We start from the raw sequence: 21,474 nt of genomic DNA, 5'->3' as shown, positions 1-21,474 counted from the left end.
AATACAGAAAAATTTTCAAATTCCAGAAACATAAAATGCAAGTTTTACTTATTGACTTTGGAAATTACTGATCAAATACGCATGAAAATTTGTAATACAATATGTACAGGCAACTCCAACTTAAACTACCTAACCTATGCCCCACATTTGACAAGTGTGATCATAGAGTAATTGCACATAAATTAAGGGGTTCGTTAAAAAAAAAAACAAAAAAACAAAAAAAGGATAACTTGAAAAGCAAGCAAACAGATTTTCAATTTTCTGACAAACAGAACACAAGTAGTAGTACAGTGGACCCTCGACCAATGATGGCATCGTATAACATTAAATCCGACTAGCGATACATTTTAACTCAAAAATTTTGCCTCGACTAGCGCTAAAAAACTCGACCAACGCGATACGTTCTGTTCGAGACGCATCCACGTGTGGCCTGAGCGCACCTTACTTGTCCCGTGGGTGCCAGTGTTTACAAGCCAGCCACCGTGGTCACATCCAAACAATCAGAACATTTCATATTATCACAGCATTTTTAGTGATTGCACCTACAAAATAAGTCACCATGGGCCCCAAGAAAGCTTCTAGTGCCAACCCTGTGATAAAAAGGGTGAGAATTAGAATGGAAATTAAGAAAGATTTTGAAGGGTTTGGAGCTAACCCTGAGATGCCTATGCCAGTTGTGGAATCCATTGTGCCTACTTCAAAGATTAAGGAAATGTGTGCAAAGTGGGTTGAACTGCAAACCTTTATGGATGAAAATCACCCTAACACAGCTATTGCAAGCCGTGCTGGTGACTGTTACAATGACAATGTTATGGCCCATTTTAGACAAATCTTAAAGGAACGGGAGCTACAGAGCTCTATGGACAGATATGTTGTGCGACAGAGGTCCAGTGACTCTCAAGCTGGTCCTAGTGGCATTAAAGAAGAAGGGAAGTAACCCTGGAAAAGGACTTGACACCAAGTCCTGATGGAAGGGGATTCCCCTTCTAAACACTAACACCATCCACACTCTCCCCTCCTCCCATCCCATCAATCATCACCAGATCTTCAATAAAGGTAAGTGTCATGTAATTGTACATGTCTTCTTCAGTTTGTGTGTATTAAAATTAATATTTCATGTGGTAAAATTTTTTTTTTTCAATACTTTGGGGTGTCAAGAACAGATTAATTTGATTTCCATTATTTCTTATGGGGAAAATTAACTCGTCTAACGATAATTTTGACTAACGATGAGCTCTCGGGAACGGATTAATATCGTTGGTCGAGGGTCCATTGTAGTTAACAAGAGGAAAATTCGGCATTATCAAAAAAAAAGCTCAATACCTCAAGGCACAGTCCCAGCACCTTTACCGTTTGTTATCTACACACCTGGTGTATACCTGGAATGTGTTTCAGAGGTCAATGGCCCCACAGCCCAGTCAGTGACCAGGCCTCATGGTGGATCAGGGCCTGATCAACCAGGCTGTTACTGCTGGCCATACACAACCCGATGTACGAACCACAGCCCGGCTTGTCAGGTACTGACTTTAGGTGCCTGTCCAGCACATTCTTGAAGACAGCCAGAGGTCTATTGGTAATCTCCCTTATGTATGCTGGGAGGCAGTTGAACAGTCTAGGGCCCCCTCACACTTATTGTGTTGTCTCTTAACAAGGGATGTTGCATCATCTGCCAAGTCTTTTGCTTTCATAGGGAGTGATTTTCATGTACAAGTTTGGTACTAATCCCTCTAGGATTTTCCAAATGTATATAATCATGTATGTCTCCAACCTGCATTCTACGCAGTACAGGTTGAGGAACTTTCAGGTGTTCCCAGTAATTGACGTGTTTTATCAGTTGTGTGCGCTGTGAAGGTTCTCTGTACATTTTCTATGTCAGCAATTTCATCTGCCTTGAAAGGTGCTGTTAATGTGCAGCACTAGATAGAACAAGCAACCTGAAGAGTGTCATCATGGGCTTGACATCCCAGTTTTGAGGGTTCTCATTATCCATCCTGTCATTTTTCTAGCAGATGCAATTGATACAGTGTTGTAGTCTTTGAAGGCAAGATCCTCTGACATCACCCCCAGGTCTTTTACATTAGTTTTTGTTCTATTGTGAGGTTGGAATTTGTTTTATACTCTGATATAGTTTTAATTTCCTCAAGTTTTCCTATTCAGAGTAATTGAAATTTCTCATATTGCTTTCTGTGGCCCATTGAAAGATCTGGTTGATGCCTGCCTGGAGTCCTGCAGTGTCTTCAATGGAGGACACTGTCATGCAAATTTGGGTGTCATCTGCAAAGGATGACATGGTGCTGTTTCTTACATCCCTGTCTGTCAGATACGAGGATGAGGAACAGGATGGGAGCGAGTACTATGCCTTGTGGAACAAAGCTTTTCACCTTAGCCGCTTCAAACTTGACTCTGTTTACTATTACTCTGTGTTCTATTTGTTAGGAAATTATAGATCCATCTACCAACTGTTCCTGTTATTCCTTTATCACGCATTTTGTGTGCTATTACACCATGGTCACATCTGTCAAAGGCTTTTGCAAAGTGTGTGTATAATACATCTGCATTTTATTTATCTTCAAGAGCATCCGGGACCTTGTCATAGTGGTCCAGTAGTTGGGACAGGAAGGAGCAACCTGCTTTAAACCCATGTTGACCTGGGTTGTGTAACTGATGGGTATTTAGATGGGTGGCTATCTTGCTTCTTAGAACCTTTTCAAGGATTTTTATGATTTTATTTTTTTTTATCACACTGGCCGATTCCCACCAAGGCAGGGTGGCCCGAAAAAAAAAAACTTTCACCATCATTCATTCCATCACTGTCTTGCCAGAAGGGTGCTTTACACTACAGTTTTTAAACTGCAACATTAACACCCCTCCTTCAGAGTGCAGGCACTGTACTTCCCATCTCCAGGACTCAAGTCCGGCCTGCCGGTTTCCCTGAACCCCTTCATAAATGTTACTTTGCTCACACTCCAACAGCATGTCAAGTATTAAAAACCATTTGTCTCCATTCACTCCTAAAAACACGCTCACGCATGCCCGCTGGAAGTCCAAGCCCCTCTCACACAAAACCTCCTTTACCCCCTCCCTCCAACCTTTCCTAGGCCGACCCCTACCCCGCCTTCCTTCCACTACAGACTGATACACTCTTGAAGTCATTCTGTTTCGCTCCATTCTCTCTACATGTCCGAACCCCTCAACAACCCTTCCTCAGCCCTCTGGACAACAGTTTTGGTAATCCCGCACCTCCTCCTAACTTCCAAACTACGAATTCTCTGAATTATATTCACACCGCACATTGCCCTCAGACATGACATCTCCACTGCCTCCAGCCTTCTCCTCGCTGCAACATTCATCACCCATGCTTCACACCCGTATAAGAGCGTTGGTAAAACTATACTCTCATACATTCCCCTCTTTGCCTCCAAGGACAAAGTTCTTTGTCTCCACAGACTCCTAAGTGCACCACTCACCCTTTTCCCCTCATCAATTCTATGAATCACCTCATCTTTCATAGACCCATCCGCTGACACGTCCACTCCCAAATATCTGAATACATTCACCTCCTCCATACTCTCCCTCCAATCTGATATCCAATCTTTCATCAGCTAATCTTTTTGTTATCCTCATAACCTTACTCTTTCTTGTATTCACTTTTAATTTTCTTCTTTTGCATACCCTACCAAATTCATCCACCAATCTCTGCAACTTCTCTTCAGAATCTCCCAAGAGCACAGTGTCATCAGCAAAGAGCAACTGTGACAACTCCCACTTTATGTATGATTCTTTATCTTTTAACTCCACGCCTCTTGCTAAGACCCTCGCATTTACTTCTCTTATAACCCCATCTATAAATATATTAAACAACCACGGTGACATCACACATCCTTGTCTAAGGCCTACTTTTACTGGGAAATAATTTCCCTCTTTCCTACATACTCTTAACTTGAGCCTCACTATCCTCGTAAAAACTCTTCACTGCTTTCAGTAACCTACCTCCTACACCATACACCTGCAACATCTGCCACATTGCCCCCCTATCCACCCTGTCATATGCCTTTTCCAAATCCATAAATGCCACAAAGACCTCTTTAGCCTTATCTAAATACTGTTCACTTATGTGTTTCACTGTAAACACCTGGTCCACACACCCCCTACCTTTCCTAAAGCCTCCTTGTTCATCTGCTACCCTATTCTCCGTCTTACTCTTAATTCTTTCAATAATAACTCTACCATACACTTTACCAGGTATACTCAACAAACTTATCCCCCTATAATTTTTGCACTCTCTTTTGTCCCCTTTAATAATAAGCACTCGCCACAGTTACTTATCACCATTTGCAAATTATACCAAAATAAGCACGAAAATTACCTCAGAAGAAGATTAAAAAAAAATTGCAGATAGATATAAACAGTCTTCCAGTGTCAAGTAAAGATGATCAACAGTGACAAGTTCCAACTGCTTAGAAATGCAAAGAATGAAAAACACAAGAAGATCACCAAATAAAGAAACAGGAACATAGGAAAATATCACAAAAGGGTGAATAATGAGAACTTTCTAAACAAAGAAAATTCTTCACACACTTTTCAGATCACTTGTGCCCTCACAGAACCAATAAAGCATCTAAATTACCAGAAATGCTTCAGTCCTAAATATATACTCATTGGAGCAGAGGAGAAAGAAATACATGATAATAAACATGTGGAGGGTGTTTAGAGGGTCTGGTCCCAAATTTGCACAGTGCATAACATACTGGAGTGAGAGAGTTGGGAAAATGTGTAAAATAAACCCAGTGAAAAACAGGGGTGCCATGGGCACAATTAGAGCACACTGTATTAACATCCATGGACCCAGACTGTTTAACACTACCACAAGATATCAGAAACACTGCTGGTAGAAGTATAAAAGTTTTCAAGAGGAAATGGAGCATGTACCTCTGCCAAGTGCCAGATCAACCAGGCTGTGATGGATATGTGGGCCAGCAGGCCACAAGCAGTTACAGCATGGTTGATCAGGTAAGCACCAGGCAAGATTGGCCCAGGACTGGGCTGCAAGAGTAAGAAATCTCTTGAAACCCTTCAAAAGGTATAGCAAACGTGAATTGGCCCATAAACAAAAATTTGGTGCAATAAATTTGCTTCCAAAAATCTTTATAATACTGCATCATGGAGAAAACAGAATTACAATGGTCTGACTGGTAATGGCTGTTGCAGAACCCATTATGGCATAAGTACATACGTTGTCAAACCTTGACTGTCGCAACCCCCAATCCTGAGGTGTCTCCTGGTGTCGCAAAATTTAAAAAAAAAAAAATTATTTTTTCTTATGAAATGTTAAGAGAATATTTTCCCGATTGTAATGACACCAAAAAACGAAATTTGATGGAAAACTGACGGAATTATGCTCTCGCGAAGTTAGCGAACTCGGCGATATTTACAAATCGGTGATTTCGCCCACTTTGAGCCCTATTTTCGGCTAATTCCATTGTTCCAGTCGACCAAACTCATAGCTATTTCTTTAGAACTCCATTTTTTCTATCGATTGAGTACAAGAAACTGCCCATTTACTGATTTCAACTACCCAATAACATGCTCAGAAATTTGCAATTTGGCCAATTTCACAAAAACTAAAAAATATGATAATTTCAAAATAAGGTCCAGAATGAACAATGCAGACATTCCTGGCTCTAAAATAACATTTTCTTTGTTCATCAGTCATGTCTCCAGGCCCCTCTGATATTACTCTTGCTTTCTATTTTGAATTTTTATTCAAACAAAAAAATAGAAGACTTATTACTATGCAGACAACTGCAATACTGTAATAATTGTATAAATAATATCAACCCATTCATGACTGCATATTAGAATGGCTAGTTGGACATTTATTGGACAATGACATCATTCGTTTACTTTTGAACATTGGCAAAAATCAAACATTTCCCCTACTTTGAGCTCAGTTTCCAGGTTTTTTTATAGTAAAATCAATCAAAATCACCTCTATTTCTATAATACGTTTTCCATTCTATCAAATGAGACCAAGAAAATGAGAATACAACCATAAATACTATACAAAAATAGACCACAAAGTCGGCATTTTAATAAAAAAAAAAAAAAACGGTCGGAGTTTTTTTTTCTCATTATGCACTGCATGCTCCAGGATTTTATGTGGTGCACAGTGACCACACAGACCCATTCTCTCACATGTAGGCCTACCAGCTTTCTCCTGCTTGATTTGAAGCCGCTAGAATTTATGAGTATACATATGTCAAACACGGTACCTCGTAAGACGTATATACAGTGGACCCCCGCATAACGGACGCCTTGCATAGCGGACAATCCGCATAGCGGACGCTTTGTTCGCTAAAATTTTGCCCCGCATAGTGGACAAAAACCCGCTCAGCGGCCTTCGTCCGAGACGCGTCCAATGTGCGCCCTCAGCCAGCCTCACATGTGCCGCCTGTCCCATTGTTTACCAGCCAGCCTCCGCGGTAACATTCAAGCATACGATCAAAATATTTCGTATTATTACAGTGTTTTCGGTGCTGTTTCTGGAAAATAAGTGACCATGGGCCCCAAGAAAGCTTCTAGTTCCAACCCTACAGCAATAAGGGTTAGAATTCCCATTGAAATGAAGAAAGAGATCATTGATAAGTATGAAAGTGGAGTGCGTATCACCGACCTGGTCAGGTTGTACAAGAAACCCATATCAACCATCTCTTCTATTGTGGGCAAGAAAACGGCAATCAAGGAAGCTGTTGTTGCCAAAGGTTTAACTGTGTTTTCGAAACAAAGATCGCAAGTGATGGAAGATGTTGAGAGACTCTTATTGGTGTGGATAAATGAAAAACAGCTAGCAGGAGATAGCGTCTCTCAAGCGATCATATGTGAAAAGGCTAGGAAGTTGCATGAGGATTTAATTAAAAAAATGCCTGCAACTAGTGATGATGTGAGTGAATTTAAGGCCAGCAAAGGTTGGTTTGAGAGATTTAAGAAGCGTAGTGGCATACATAGTGTGATACGGCATGGTGAGGCTGCCAGTTCGGACCACAAAGCGGCTGAAAAATATGTGCAGGAATTCAAGGAGTACATAGAAACTGAAGGACTGAAACCTGAACAAGTGTTTAATTGTGATGAAACAGGCCTGTTCTGGAAGAAAATGCCAAGCAGGACCTACATTACTCAGGAGGAAAAGGCACTCCCAGGACATAAGCCTATGAAAGACAGGCTTACTTTGTTGATGTGTGCCAATGCTAGTGGTGATTGCAAAGTGAAGCCTTTATTAGTGTATCACTCTGAAACTCCCAGAGCGTTCAGGCAAAAGAATGTCCTCAAGGATAATTTGTGTGTGCTGTGGAGGGCAAACAGTAAGGCATGGGTCACTAGGGAATTTTTCTATAACTGGTTACACCATGCATTTGCCCCCAATGTGAAAGATTACCTAACTGAAAAGAAATTAGAACTTAAGTGCCTCCTGGTGTTAGACAATGCCCCTGGTCATCCTACAGACGTGGCAGAGCGACTTTATGGGGACATGAGCTTCATTAAGGTCAAGTTTTTGCCTCCTAATACCACTCCTCTCCTGCAGCCCATGGACCAGCAGGTCATTTCCAACTTCAAGAAACTGTACACAAAAGCTCTGTTTCAAAAGTGCTTTGAAGTGACCACAGACACTCGATTGACTCTAAAAGAGTTTTGGAAGGATCACTTTAATATCCTCAATTGTGTAAACCTTATAGGTAAGGCTTGGGAGGGAGTGACTAAGAGAACCTTGAACTCTGCTTGGAAGAAACTGTGGCCAGAATGTGTAGACAAAAGGGATTTTGAAGGGTTTGAGGCTAACCCTGAGAATCCTATGCCAGTTGAGGAATCAATTGTGGCATTGGGGAAGTCCTTGGGGTTGGAGGTTAGTGGGGATGATGTGGAAGAGTTGGTGGAGGAGGACAATGAAGAACTAACCACTGATGAGCTGATAGATCAACTTCAAGAGCAAGAGGCCAGACCTGGGGAAACTGGTTCAAAGGAGGGGAGAGAGAAATTGAAGGAATTGCCTACTTCAAAGATTAAGGAAATCTGTGCAAAGTGGCTTGAAGTGCAAACCTTCATGGATGAAAATCACCCTCACACAGCTATTGCAAGCCGTGCTGGTGACTATTACAATGACAATGTTGTGAACCACTTTAGACAAATCATAAAGGAACGAGAGGTACAGGCCACTATGGACAGATATGTTGTGCGAAAGAAGTCCAGTGACTCTGAAGCTGGTCCTAGTGGCATTAAAAGAAGAAGGGAAGTAACCCCAGAAAAGGACTTGCCTCCTCAAGTCTTAATGGAAGGGGATTCCCCTTCTAAACACTAACACTCTCTCTCCCCTCCTCCCATCCCATCAATCATCACCAGATCTTCAATAAAAGTAAGTGTCATGTAATTGTGCATGCCTTTTTCAGTTTGTGTGTACTAAAATTAACATTTTTTTGTGGTAAAAAAAAATTTTTTTCATACTTTTGGGTGTCTTGCACGGATTAATTTTATTTCCATTATTTCTTATGGGGAAAATTAATTCACATAGCGAACATTTCGCATAACAGCCAGCCCTCTTGCACGGATTAAGGTCGCTATGCGGGGGTCCACTGTATATGGCCGTGACAGTCAAAGGGTTAACAACTTTCTATAATTCCGTGAAATCTATTAAAAGGATACAAAAACTATGTACATATTCATCTCATCAACTCTATTACATCTCATGAAAACAAAAAAAAAAAAAAATATTTTAAAAATTGTTAATCATACAATTTAAAATTTATACTAAAACAAAATATATTATTAAAGATACATGATAAACAGGTATCTTACGTGTTTTGGTGTGCTCTCTGGTAACAGTTAAACAGGTCATTATTTGGGCTGTACATTGTCGGATAATGGATCTTCAGTTTTTTGCGCATGGACCCTACCTGTAATGATAAGGCTTTGAATTAATTTTAACAAATACTGTAAACTTTCATGAAAAATTTCCAGTTGAAAAAACTAGTTATGTAATCTTCATTCAAGCTATCCCATGATCACTTACTATTAATAGCTATAGAATACACTGTTCATATCTTTTAAAACCAAATACTGCCACACATGCTTAATCAACCTGTCAGGAAATACACAAAAAATAAAGGATAAAATTATTATAAAGACTGGTACTGTATATCAAGGCAGCAAAAAAAAAAAAAGTAAGAAACCTATTCCAGATGAACATCAACTGCCACACTCACACTAACAATAAGCAACACATACTACAAAAGTATGCCACAACTCAGACTGCAACAATAACTACAAAACACTGCAATAATAACTACAAAACACACCAACAATAACTACAAGAATACCACAACAATGCAACAACCACAATACATTATAATACTTCCTAACATCCCTTTGATTCATCTGAGTCTTCAACTTCCAATTGTGACCTCTTGTGTCTGTGTCCCATCTCTGGAACATCCTGTCTTTGTCCACCTCGTCTATTCCGCGCAGTATTTTATATGTTGTTATCATGTCTCCCCTGACCCTCCTGGCCTCCAGTGTCGTCAGGACGATTTCCCTCAACCTTTCTTTGTAGGACAATCCCCGTAGCTCTGGGACTAGTCTTGTTGCAAACCTTTGCACTTTCTCTAATTTCTTTAGGTGCTTGACTAGGTGTGGATTCCAAACTGGTGCTGCATACTCCAGTATGGGCCTGACATAAATGGTACACAGAGTCTTGAACGAATCCTTACTGAGGTATCGGAATGCTATCCGTAGGCTTGCCAGGCGCCCGTATGCTGCAGCAGTTAACTGATTGATGTGCGCCTCAGGAGATATGCTCGGTGTTATACTCACCCCCAGATCTTTTTCCTTGAGTGAGGTTTGCAGACTTTGGCCATCTAAACTATATTGTGTCTGCAGTCTTCTTTGCCCTTCCCCAATCTTCATGACTTTGCATTTGGCAGGGTTAAACTCAAGGAGCCAGTTGCTGGACCAGGCTTGTAGCCTGTCCAGGTCTCTTTGTAGTCCTGCCTGATCCTCATCCGATTTGATTCTTCTCATTAACTTCACATCATCCGCAAACAAGGACACTTCCGAGTCTATCCCTTCCGTTATGTCATTCACATATACCAAGAACAGCACAGGTCCTAGGACTGATCCCTGTGGAACCCCACTTGTCACAGGCGTCCACTCTGACACCTCGTCACGTACCATGACTCGTTGTTGCCTCCCTGTCAGGTATTCTCTGATCCATTGCAGTGCCTTTCCTGTTGTGTGTGCCTGATCCTCTATTATTATTATTATTATTATAATCAAAAAGAAGTGCTAAGCCACAAGGGCTATACAGCGCTGCAGGGTAGGGAAGGAAGCGAGGGTATTGGATGGCAGAAGGGAGGAGGGATGATCAGCAGGTTACAGAAAACAGCGGGGCAGGGGATAGTACGGGGGGTAGAGGGTAGCAAGAGATTGAAGTAGAAAGGGGTGACGGTATCAGAATTTGTGAAGTCAGTCAGTTGTTGTCAAAAAGTCAATGAGAGAGTCCGGATGAAAGGTGGGTCCATCAGCGAGAAGGAAAGGTAAAGAGAGAGTAGCGGAGCGAAGACAACGACAGAGGTAAATTCTGCGTGCTCGTTGATAAAGTGGGCAGTCCAACAGAATGTGGCTGACTGATAATGGAGCTTGGCAATTCTCACAGAGAGGAGCAGGACGCCTCTCCATGAGATATCCACGAGTAAGACGAGTATGGCCAATGCGAACACGGGAGAGAGTAGTCTCCCAACCTCGACACTGGTGATAAGAAGACGGCCAGTAACCGATACTCGGTTTAATAGACTGAAGTTTGTTGCCGAGCATAGTAGACCAACGTTGTTGCCAACGGGTGTGAAGGTGGGAAGATATTGCAGCAAAATAGTCTGTAAATGGAATACCTCTATAAGAAACTGGTAGGTTATGTACTGCTGACCGCGCAGCAGTGTCTGCCTGTTCATTGCCCTGTACGTCAACATGACCAGGGACCCAACAAAAAACAATATCTTTATGCTTGGTAAAGATGCGGCGTAGCCAAAGTTGGATACGGAGGACTAAGGGGTGAGGTGTATCAAATTTTTGTATAGCCTGTAAAGCACTAAGGGAGTCTGAGACAACCACAAATGATGACACAGGCATAGATGCAATACGGATAAGTGCTGTAAGGATGGCATACAATTCAGCAGTAAAAATACTAGCCAAAGATAGTAAATGCCCTTGTACGACACTGTCCGGAAACACTGCTGCGAATCCTACGCCGTCAGAAGACTTAGAGCCATCTGTGTACACGGCAATGGCATGAGAATGGGAGTGAAAGTGGTCAAGAAAGAGAGAGCAGGAAGCGACCGTAGACAGTTGGGCTTTCGAGCAAGGGAGGGAGAAAGAACAGACTCGAACAGCTGGAACTTCCCAGGGGGGTAGGGAAAAGTGAGATGCTACATGTACATAGAAAGGTGGTAGTTGAAGAGAAGACAAGAGCGAATGAAGGCGAAGAGAGAAGGGACGGAGTAAACAGGGGCGGCGAACAAATAAAGAATGTCTACTAATATCAGTGACCATTCTATAAATGGAAGGATTGCGGAGATCATGAGAGCGTACATAGTAGCGCAGGCAATGGGCATCACGGCGATCGGATAAGGGTGGAACGTTCGCTTCTGTATAGAGGCTCTCGACAGGGGAAGAGCGAAAAGCACCAAGGCATAAACGTAATCCTTGGTGACGAATGGGGTTAAGGCTAGAGAGAGTAGCAGGAGATGCCGCTGAATAGATCTGGTCACCATAATCAAGTTTCGATAAAATAAGGGTGGAATGTAGGTGGAGGAGGGTTCGACGATCAGCTCCCCATGAAAGATGAGCAAGGGTTTTAAGAAGGTTCAGCCGGCTGTGACAAGTTGCCTTCAGAGAGGTAATGTGAGGTTTCCAGGATAACCTACGATCAAAGAGGAGGCCCAGAAACTTGACTATCACGTTCAGGGATACGGGAGCCATAGAGGTACAAAGGATGATCGGAGATGACAGAGCATCTAGTGAAAGTAATTTGGTGGGTTTTAGTGCTGGAAAATTTAAACCTACGTGTGGTGGCCCAATTGGAAACACGGTCGACTGCATGTTGGAGAGAAACTATAATGAGGTGACAGTCAGCGCCTGCACAAGCAATAGCGAAGTCATCAACATAGAGTGATGACCAAATATTTGATGGAAGACTAGAGGCCAAATCATTAATAGCAAGGAGAAAAAGTGTTGTGCTCAGAACACATCCCTGGGGGACACCTTCAGCTTGGATAAAGTCCGGGGAGAGCACATTATTAACCCGAACACGGAAATGCCTGTCAGTTAAAAAGTTCTTAAGGAAGGATGGTAGATTGCCTCGAAGGCCTAAGGAGTGGGCTCGGGCTAAAATATTATACCTCCAAGTTGTGTCATATGCCTTCTCAAGGTCAAAAAATATGGCAATAACTGAGTGGTCATTAGCAAAGGCATTACGAACATACGTATCCAAGCGTAGTAAGGGGTCTATGGTAGAATGTCCCTTACGAAAGCCATATTGACGAGTGGAGAGACTGTTGTGTGTCTCTAAATACCACACTAAACGTCTATTTATTAGGCGTTCCATTACTTTGCAAACTGCACTGGTAAGAGCAATGGGACGATAGTGGGAGGTTTCATGTCCCGTAGTGCCTGGTTTGCGGAAAGGTAGAACTATGGCGGATTTCCACAGCTGTGGAAGAACTCCTTGTGACCAAATAAGATTGTAAAGGCGTAATAGGACTGCAAGGGCTGACTGATGTAAATGTTGTAGCATACGAATATGAATGTCGTCGGGCCCAGCTGCCGATGATCGGCAAGCTGAGAGTGTTGCCTCCAGTTCTTGAAGTGTAAAAGGCACATTATACTGTTCTTCTCTGAGAGAAGAAAAGTCCAAGGGTGCTAACTCTCTGGCATACTTTGAGGAAAGAAATGAGGGGCATAGATGGAGTCCCTGAGAAATACGGACCAGATGATTGCCAGTTTCATTGGCAACATCTAGTGGGTTTGCTATATCAACACCGGCAACCCGCAGAACAGGAGCCGGGTCAGGAGAATATTTACCACTCAGTTTTCGTACTTTTTTCCAGACTGCACTCAGAGGAAGCAGAGGTGATGGTGGAGACATGATCTCGCCAGCAAGTGCGTTTAGCGTCACGGATGACACGGTGAGTGATCGCACGCTTCTGTTTAAAATCAAGGAGTCTCTCTGTGGTTCTATTGTACCGGTACCTGCCCCATGCAGCGCGTTTCAAACGTACTGCACGAGCACAAGCAGGAGACCACCAAGGCACGCATTTCTGAGAATGCCTGCCCGAAGTTTGGGGCATAGAATGAGAAGCTGCAGTTAAAACAGAGGACGAGAAGAGGTGTAAAAGCTCATCGATGGAGGACGAAGAAGGAACCTCTCTAAAAACAGTTAGGTGTGAGTAAAGGTTCCAATTTGCCTGATCAAATTGCCAGCGTGGGATGCGCAGAGGTGGTGAATATGAAGGGGAAGTAAGAATGATTGGGAAATGATCGCTGTCATGTAAGTCCGGAAGAACAGACCAAGTGAAGTCTAATGCGGTGGAGGAAGAGCAGACTGAGAGATCGATGCAAGAGAGAGTATGAGTCCGAGGATCAAAATGGGTGTGAGTACCTGTATTTAAAACATGGAGGGGGTGGGTGGCAAGAAAAGCCTCTAACTAAATTCCACGGGAATCACAGTGAGACCCCCCAGAGGAAATGGTGGGCATTAAAATCACCAAGTAACAGAATCGGTGGCGGTAATGACGAAACAAGAAAGGCAATATCCGGAATAGATAATGCCCGAGAAGGAGAGAGATATAAAGAACAGAGCGTATACCACCTATGCAAGTGGATACGGGCTGCTGTGTAATGCAGCGAAGTATGAACAAATAGCTGATGGTACGGAATATCAGTGCGTAGAAGAAGGGCACTTTCATTAAAGGTCCCATCAGGAAAAGGATCTGAAGAATACAATAAATTATAGCCTGAGATGGGAGAGATAACAGCAGAGTGTAATTTTGGTTCCTGTAAGCAAACACCAACAGGGGCAAACTGGGAGAGTAACATCTGAAGCTCACTCCGATTACCCCTGAGGCCGCGTATATTCCACTGTAAATAGGCCATGATTGGCAATAATAAAGATACTTGAAATCCGCAGGTAAGGGTTCCTACGGACTAGAGGGGTTAGAAAAGTCCACATGCGGAGGCAGTGGAAAACGTTCAAGCAGCGAAGGAACGGTGCGCTGTGAAGAAAGGAGTTGCGCAGATGGAGGAGAGGAGAGAGAAGGAACAGAGGGTGGATCAGTGTCCATTGATGGTTTGGTCTCTGCAATATATTCAGAGATTGCTTCAAGTGTTTCGGAATTCAGAGACGTCATATGGGAGACAATATTGGAAATGGTAGGGGGAGGATGAGTAAAGATTGGAACTGTATTGGACTGTACCAAGGTAGGGGGGGGGGGGCGAAAGGGTGGAGGGAACTGGAGAAGCGTGGAAGGGGACAGAAGAGGCAGAAACCTGGGAGGTGGCAGAAGAGGAAGAAACCTGGGAGGGAACAGGGGAGGAAGGTACAGTACGAGGAGGAGGGTGAACCTCTACACTTGTAACAGAGCCAGTGAAAGGGGGAGAACAAGGGACAGAGACAGGGAGGGTAAAATGAGGAGGTGGAAGATGGGTAGGAGGTGTTAACGGACCTTTTTTTGACTTTTGAGAAGTAGAGGGACGATTGGGAGGAGGTGTCATACGAGATCTCGTCGTTACTGAGGCTTGTGAGAGAGAACACGAAGAAGCGAGATCAGACTGAGGCGTTGAAGTAGGGACGTCTGAGCTGAGGACAACAAAATGATTAGATACAGGAGTGACTATGGTTGAGGTAACCACAGAGGTGGGTGTAGAAGATGGGATACCAGAAGTGGGGGGACGTTTTGAAACACAGGAATAAGAAACACGTGGGAGTCTCCCTTGGAGGCGGAGATGAGAAACTGCCATGGCATAAGGGAGACCTTCTGTCTCTTTGAGGTAACGGATTTCCCGCTCGTTTAAATAGACTTGACAACGGCGAGAGTACGAAGGGTGAGCCTCATGACAGTTAAGGCAAGAGGGAGATCGATTGCAAGACGTATGAAAATGGTCATCGGCACCACAGACTGGGCATTCGGCGATAGATCTGCAATATTTTGCTGGATGGCCAAATCGCCAGCAATTTCTACACTGTTGGGGTGTAGGGATCACCTTTCGGACTTGTAACCGATGTCCTGCTATATAAACTGAGGATGGGAGTTCTCGGCTGTCAAAAGTTAAACGAGCCACATTGCTAGGGTATCGTCTCCGCCCGCGGGCAGGAAGAACGTAAGTGTCTACCTTGAGGATTGGGAGATCTTGGAGTTCCAGCTGTTCAAGAATGTCAGTGCCACATGTCTGGAAATTTTGTTGAACTATGGTATGGGGCAGAATGACGGTACCACTACAAGAATTGAGGGAATGATGTTTTTCAAGAGTGACAGGAACAGTATCGATATGGGAAAGACGAGAGAGCTCATGAGCCTGGGTAGCATTCTGTACGGTGATGATGCGCGTACCGCTCTTAAGAGCATGAAAAGAAATATCTTCACCAACATGGCGTAGGAGTGCCTTGCCAATACTGTGGTCAGAAAGATAGGCAGTAGAGGAAGTTGGTCGTAAAGTGAAGAATTTAGTCCATTGTTCAGTCTGAAAATGAGCGTGGAAAGGTAGTGAAGGACGTGTCGATCGTTTCTGAGAAGAACGAGAAGGTGGAGAAGTATCATCAGCAGGTAATTGTCGTTGGCGTTTAGGCGTGGGACCAGAGTTGGTCCGACGTGGAACGGGTCGGCGATTTGAAAATTGCCGCACCGTAGAGGGAGAGGCCGGAAGCATAGTCAGAGGAGAGCGAAGGTCCGATAAATCGAAGGAGTCAGTCGAGGCCTCAGTACCTGAAGCGGGTGAGGAAACAGCACTGGCAAGAGGTACAGAGGCATGAGGAGTGTCTGAAGAGTGGTCCAAAGACGAGGCGGGGTCAGAACGGGGTGCGGTATCAAGAAGGGGCCCGGGGGTAGGAGGTTCATGGACTAGGGCTGCCATGGTTAGGTTACTTCTTTCTTTTTGTTTTTAAGAAAAAAAAAAAAAGAAAAGAAAATAAAAATAAAAAAAAAGAATAAAAAAAAAGGGGGGACCGGGGAGGGATAGTTCCTAGGAGGAATGAAAGGGCCAGAAATCTCCCTCCGCGCCCAAGAGGACCTCAGCACCGCAAGTAGCGCAGATGCAGCATGGAACCCGTGCCATACCCTACCCATCATGCTAGTAAACTAACAATCCGGGATAGCAACCTCACATCTGCCGAGCTACCTCGGTGGACAAAAGAGAGGGCGGCCGGATATCCGCCACAAAGCATACCTCCTTCGGCCACCACCCCCGGAATCCGAAAGGTGGCTTCCAGAGATACACCCGTCGCCCGAAAGACACCCAAAGCTACTCCGGGATACCGGAGAGGGATCGGGACATCCCCAGGCGATCCAGATTCCACGGCAAACTACGCCACCGCCAAGGACCTCAATGGAATGGGATGGACCCCGGTATCCTTTCCCCTACCTAGGAACTAGCGCGCCTGTGGGAGAAATCCCAAAGGCCGAAAAGAGGAAGGGCAAAAGGGAGGGGTGGGGAGGAGGAGGAGGAAAGGAAAAAGGGGAGGACGGGATAGGGGAGGGGAGATTGGGAGGTAATTAGGTTCGGTCTGAGGAAGAAGACCGACAGGTCTAATTCCTCAGACCAAGAGCCTCTTCACCACGCCAAGGAGCCCCCCTTGAAGAGGCCTGATCCTCTAGCTTCTGCAGTAACCTCTTGTGAGGAACTGTGTCGAAGGCCTTCTTGCAGTCCAAAAAAATGCAGTCGATCCACCCCTCTCTCTCTTGTCTTACTTCTGTCACCTTGTCATAAAACTCTAGTAGGTTTGTGACACAGGATTTTCCCTCCCTGAAACCATGCTGGTTGTCAATTATACACTTGTTTCTTTCCAGGTGCTCCACCACTCTCCTCCTGATGATCTTCTCCATGACCTTGCATACTATACACATTAGTGATACAGGTCTGTAGTTTAGTGCCTCATGTCTGTCTCCCTTTTTAAAAATTGGGACTACATTTGTACTCGCCTAGTTGAGGTTGCGGGGGTCGAGTCCGAGCTCCTGGCCCCGCCTCTTCACTGATCGCTACTAGGTCACTCTCCCTGAACCGTGAGCTTTATCATACCTCTGCTTAAAGCTATGTATGGATCCTGCCTCCACTACATCGCTTCCCAAACTATTCCACTTACTGACTACTCTGTGGCTGAAGAAAGACTTCCTAACATCCCTGTGATTCATCTGTGTCTTCAACTTCCAAATGTGTCCCCTTGTGTGTGTGTGTGTGTGTGTGTGTGTGTGTGTGTGTGTGTGTGTGTGTGTGTGTGTGTGTGTGTGTGTGTGAGTGTGTGTGTGAGTGTGTGTGTGAGTGTGTGTGTGTGAGTGTGTGTGTGTGTGTGAGTGTGTGTGTGTGAGAGAGTGAGTGTGTGTGAGTGTGTGTGTGTGTGTGTGTGTGTGTGTGTGTGTGTGTGTGTGTGTGTGTGTGAGTGTGAGCGATTGTGTGAGAGTGAGCAAGTGTGAGCGAGTGTGTGAGAGTGAGCAAGTGTGAGCGAGTGTGTGAGTGAGCGAGTGTGAGCGTGTGTGTGTGTGAGTGAATGTGTGAGAGTGAGAGTGAGTGAGAGTGTGTGAGAGTGAGTGTGTGAGTGAGTGTGAGTGTGAGTGTGAGTGTGAGTGAGAGTGTGTGAGTGAGAGTGAGTGAGAGTGAGTATGAGTGTGTGTGTGTGTGTGTGTGTGTGTGAGTGTGAGTGAGTGTGAGTGAGTGTGAGTGAGTGTGAGTGAGAGTGAGAGTGAGTGTGAGTGTGAGTGAGTGTGAGTGAGTGAGTGTGAGTGAGTGTGAGTGTGAGTGAGTGTGAGTGAGAGTGAGTGAGAGTGAGTGTGAGTGAGAGTGAGTGTGAGTGAGTGAGTGAGTGTGAGTGAGTGAGTGAGTGTGAGTGAGAGTGAGTGTGAGTGAGTGAGTGTGAGTGAGAGTGAGTGTGAGTGAGTGAGTGAGTGTGTGTGTGTGTGTGTGTGTGTGTGTGTGTGTGTGTGTGTGTGTGTGTGTGTGAGTGAGTACTCACCTATTTGTGGTTACAGGGGTTGAGTCATAGCTCCTGGCCCCGCCTCTTCACTGATTGCTACTAGGTCCTCTCTCTCCCTGCTCCATGAGCTTTATCATACCTCGCCTTAAAACTATGTATGGTTCCCGCCTCCACTACTTCACTTTCTAGGCTATTCCACGGCTTGACTACTCTATGACTGAAGAAATACTTCCTAACATCCCTTTGATTCATCTGAATCTTCAACTTCCAATTGTGACCTCTTGTGTCTGTGTCCCATCTCTGGAACATCCCGTCTTTGTCCACCTCGTCTACTCCGCGCAGTATTTTATATGTCGTTATCATGTCTCCCCTGACCCTCCTGGCCTCCAGTGTCGTCAGGCCGATTTCCCTCAACCTTTCTTCGTAGGACAATCCCCGTAGCTCTGGAACTAGTCTTGTTGCAAACCTTTGCACTTTCTCTAATTTCTTGACGTGCTTGACTAGGTGTGGATTCCAAACTGGTGCTGCATACTCCAGTATGGGCCTGACGTAAATGATATACAGAGTCTTGAACGACTCCTTACTGAGGTATCGGAACGCTATCCGTAGGTTTGGCAGGCGCAAGTATGCTGCAGCAGTTATCTGATTGATGTGCGCCTCAGGAGATATGCTCGGTGTTATACTCACCCCCAGATCTTTTTCCTTGAGTGAGGTTTGCAGACTTTGGCCATCTAAACTATATTGTGTCTGCGGTCTTCTTTGCCCTTCCCCAATCTTCATGACTTTGCATTTGGCAGGGTTAAACTCAAGGAGCCAGTTGCTGGACCAGGCTTGTAGCCTGTCCAGGTCTCTTTGTAGTCCTCCCTGATCCTCATCCGATTTGATTCTTCTCATTAACTTCACATCGTCCGCAAACAAGGACACTTCTGAGTCTATCCCTTCCGTTATGTCATTCACATATACCAAGAACAGCACAGGTCCTAGAACTGACCCCTGTGGAACCCCGCTTGTCACAGGCGCCCACTTTGACACCTCGTCACGTACCATGACTCGCTGTTGCCTCCCTGTAAGGTATTCTCTTATCCATTGCGGTGCCTTTCCTGTTATGTGTGCCTGATCCTCTAGCTTTTGCAGTAACCTCTTGTGAGGAACTGTGTCGAAGGCCTTCTTGCAGTCCAAAAAAATGCAGTCGATCCACCCCTCTCTCTCTTGTCTTACTTCTGTCACCTTGTCATAAAACTCTAATAGGTTTGACACAGGATTTTCCCTCCCTGAAACCATGCTGGTTGTCAATTATACACTTGTTTCTTTCCAGGTGCTCCACCACTCTCCTCCTGATGATCTTCATGACCTTGCATACTATACACGTTAGTGATACAGGTCTGTAGTTTAGTGCCTCATGTCTGTCTCCCTTTTTAAAAATTGGGACTACATTTGCCATCTTCTATACCTCGGGAAGTTGCCCAGTTTCAAATGATGTGTTGAAAATCTTTGTTAATGGTACACACAATGTCTCTGCTCCCTCTTTAAGGACCCACGGAGAGATGTTGTCTGGTCCCACCGCCTTTGAGGTGTCAAGTTTGCATAGCAGCTTCTTCACCTCCTCCTTGGATATATGTACCTCATCCAGCACTGGAGTCCTACTGGTTTCCACTGTAAATACTTCTTTAAATCTTGTGTTGAGCTCCTGACATACCTCCTGGTCGTTCCTTGTGAATTCCCCACCACCCTTCCTCAGTCTGATTACCTGGTCCTTGACTGTTGTTTTCCTCCTGCTGTGGCTGTACAACAGCTTCGGGTCAGTCTTGACTTTCGATGCTATGTCATTTTCGTATTGCCGCTGAGCCTCCCTTCTTATCTGTGCATATTCGTTTCTGGCTCTTCGGCTAATCTCTTTATTTTCCTGAGTTCTCTGTCTTCTGTACCTTTTCCATTCTCTAGTACACCTAGTTTTTTGCCTCCCTACACCTTTGGGTGAACCAAGGACTCGTTCTGTTCTTCCCATTATTTCTGTTTCCCTTGGGAACAAACCTCTCCTCTGCCTCCTTGCATTTTGTTGCCACATAGTCCATCATTTCTTGTACTGGTTTTCCTGTCAGTTCCCTCTCCCACTGAATGTCTTGAAAGAATTTCCTCAAGCCTGAGTAGTTCCCCTTTTTGTAGTTTGGTTTTTCCCACCCTATTCCTGCTGCTCTCTCCACTTGGAGCTCAACTATGTAGTCGAAGCACAGAACCACATGATCACTAGCTCCCAGGGGCCTTTCATACATGATATCCTCGATGTCAGAACTAAAGGTGAATACAAGGTCCAGTCTTGCTGGTTCATCCTCTCCTCTCTCTCTGGTAGTGTCTCTAACATGTTGATGCATGAGGTTTTCCAGTACCACATCCATCATCTTGGCTCTCCATGTTTCGGGACCCCCATGGGGCTCCAGGTTTTCCCAGTCAATCTCCTTGTGATTGAAATCACCCATAACTAGTAACTTTGCTCCCCCCATGTGTGCTCTCCTGGCCACCTCGGCTAGTGTGTCGACCATTGCTCTGTTGCTCTCATCGTATTCTTCTCTTGGCCTCCTGCAGTTCTGTGGTGGGTTGTACATTACTGCAATTATCACCTTATGTCCCTCAGACTGGATTGTTCCTACTAAGTAGTCCCTTTCGCCCGTGCCATCCATTCCTTCCATTTTCTCAAACCCCCACTGGTTTTTAATGAGCAGTGCAACTCCTCCTCCCCCTCTCCTCCCTCTGTCTTGCCTGAGGATTTGATATCCGGATGGAAAGATTGAATCTGTTATTATTCTGGCGAGTTTTGTTTCTGTGAGTGCTATTATGTCTGGGGATGTCTCTTTGATTCTTTCGTGCCACTCCTCATACTTATTTGTTATTCCATCTGCATTAGTATACCACACCAACTTCTTTTCTAAGATTGTGGTCTGGGAGGTGTATTGGGGTTGGGGAAGTGGGAGACCTGATAGGGAACTATGGGTGGTTGCTGTGGGGGTGGAGTTTGTAATGCAGTGGGTGGGGGCATTGGATGCGGCATGGGTGTTTTGGTTTAAAGTGTTTGGTTGCACTGGGGTTGACCTGGTTGGGAGTCTTCTATAGGAAGTTGTGAGGGAGGCTGTATTTGATCTTCCTGTGTCTGGGATCTCCTGTCTGTCTTCTCCATCCCCTCTCTTTCCTCCTTTCGCCTTTTTACCATCTCTCTCTGTTTCTGCCTTTCTGCTTGTGTTCTGTCGCGGTCGAGATACACCTTCCTG

At 44.6% G+C, this 21,474-nt stretch overlaps 1 protein-coding gene across 2 annotated transcripts in view; it reads right to left on the bottom strand.

The window, feature by feature from the left end:
• The window catches only part of LOC128702838 (glutathione S-transferase 3, mitochondrial), an 87,563-nt gene that overhangs the window by 1,239 nt on the left and 64,850 nt on the right, over positions 1-21,474 (bottom strand). For both annotated transcript variants that reach the window (XM_053797267.2, XM_053797266.1), the window contains one exon: positions 8,845-8,942. In XM_053797267.2, the coding sequence (XP_053653242.1) occupies positions 8,845-8,942 (98 nt within the window). The remainder of the gene's footprint in view (positions 1-8,844; positions 8,943-21,474) is intronic.

This window comes from Cherax quadricarinatus, chromosome 82 (genome assembly GCF_038502225.1).
Source record: "Cherax quadricarinatus isolate ZL_2023a chromosome 82, ASM3850222v1, whole genome shotgun sequence".
NCBI classification, from domain to species: domain Eukaryota; kingdom Metazoa; phylum Arthropoda; class Malacostraca; order Decapoda; family Parastacidae; genus Cherax; species Cherax quadricarinatus.
The sequence above is the reverse complement of the archived record's forward strand: the minus strand, read 5'-3'. Positions and strand labels throughout refer to the sequence as shown.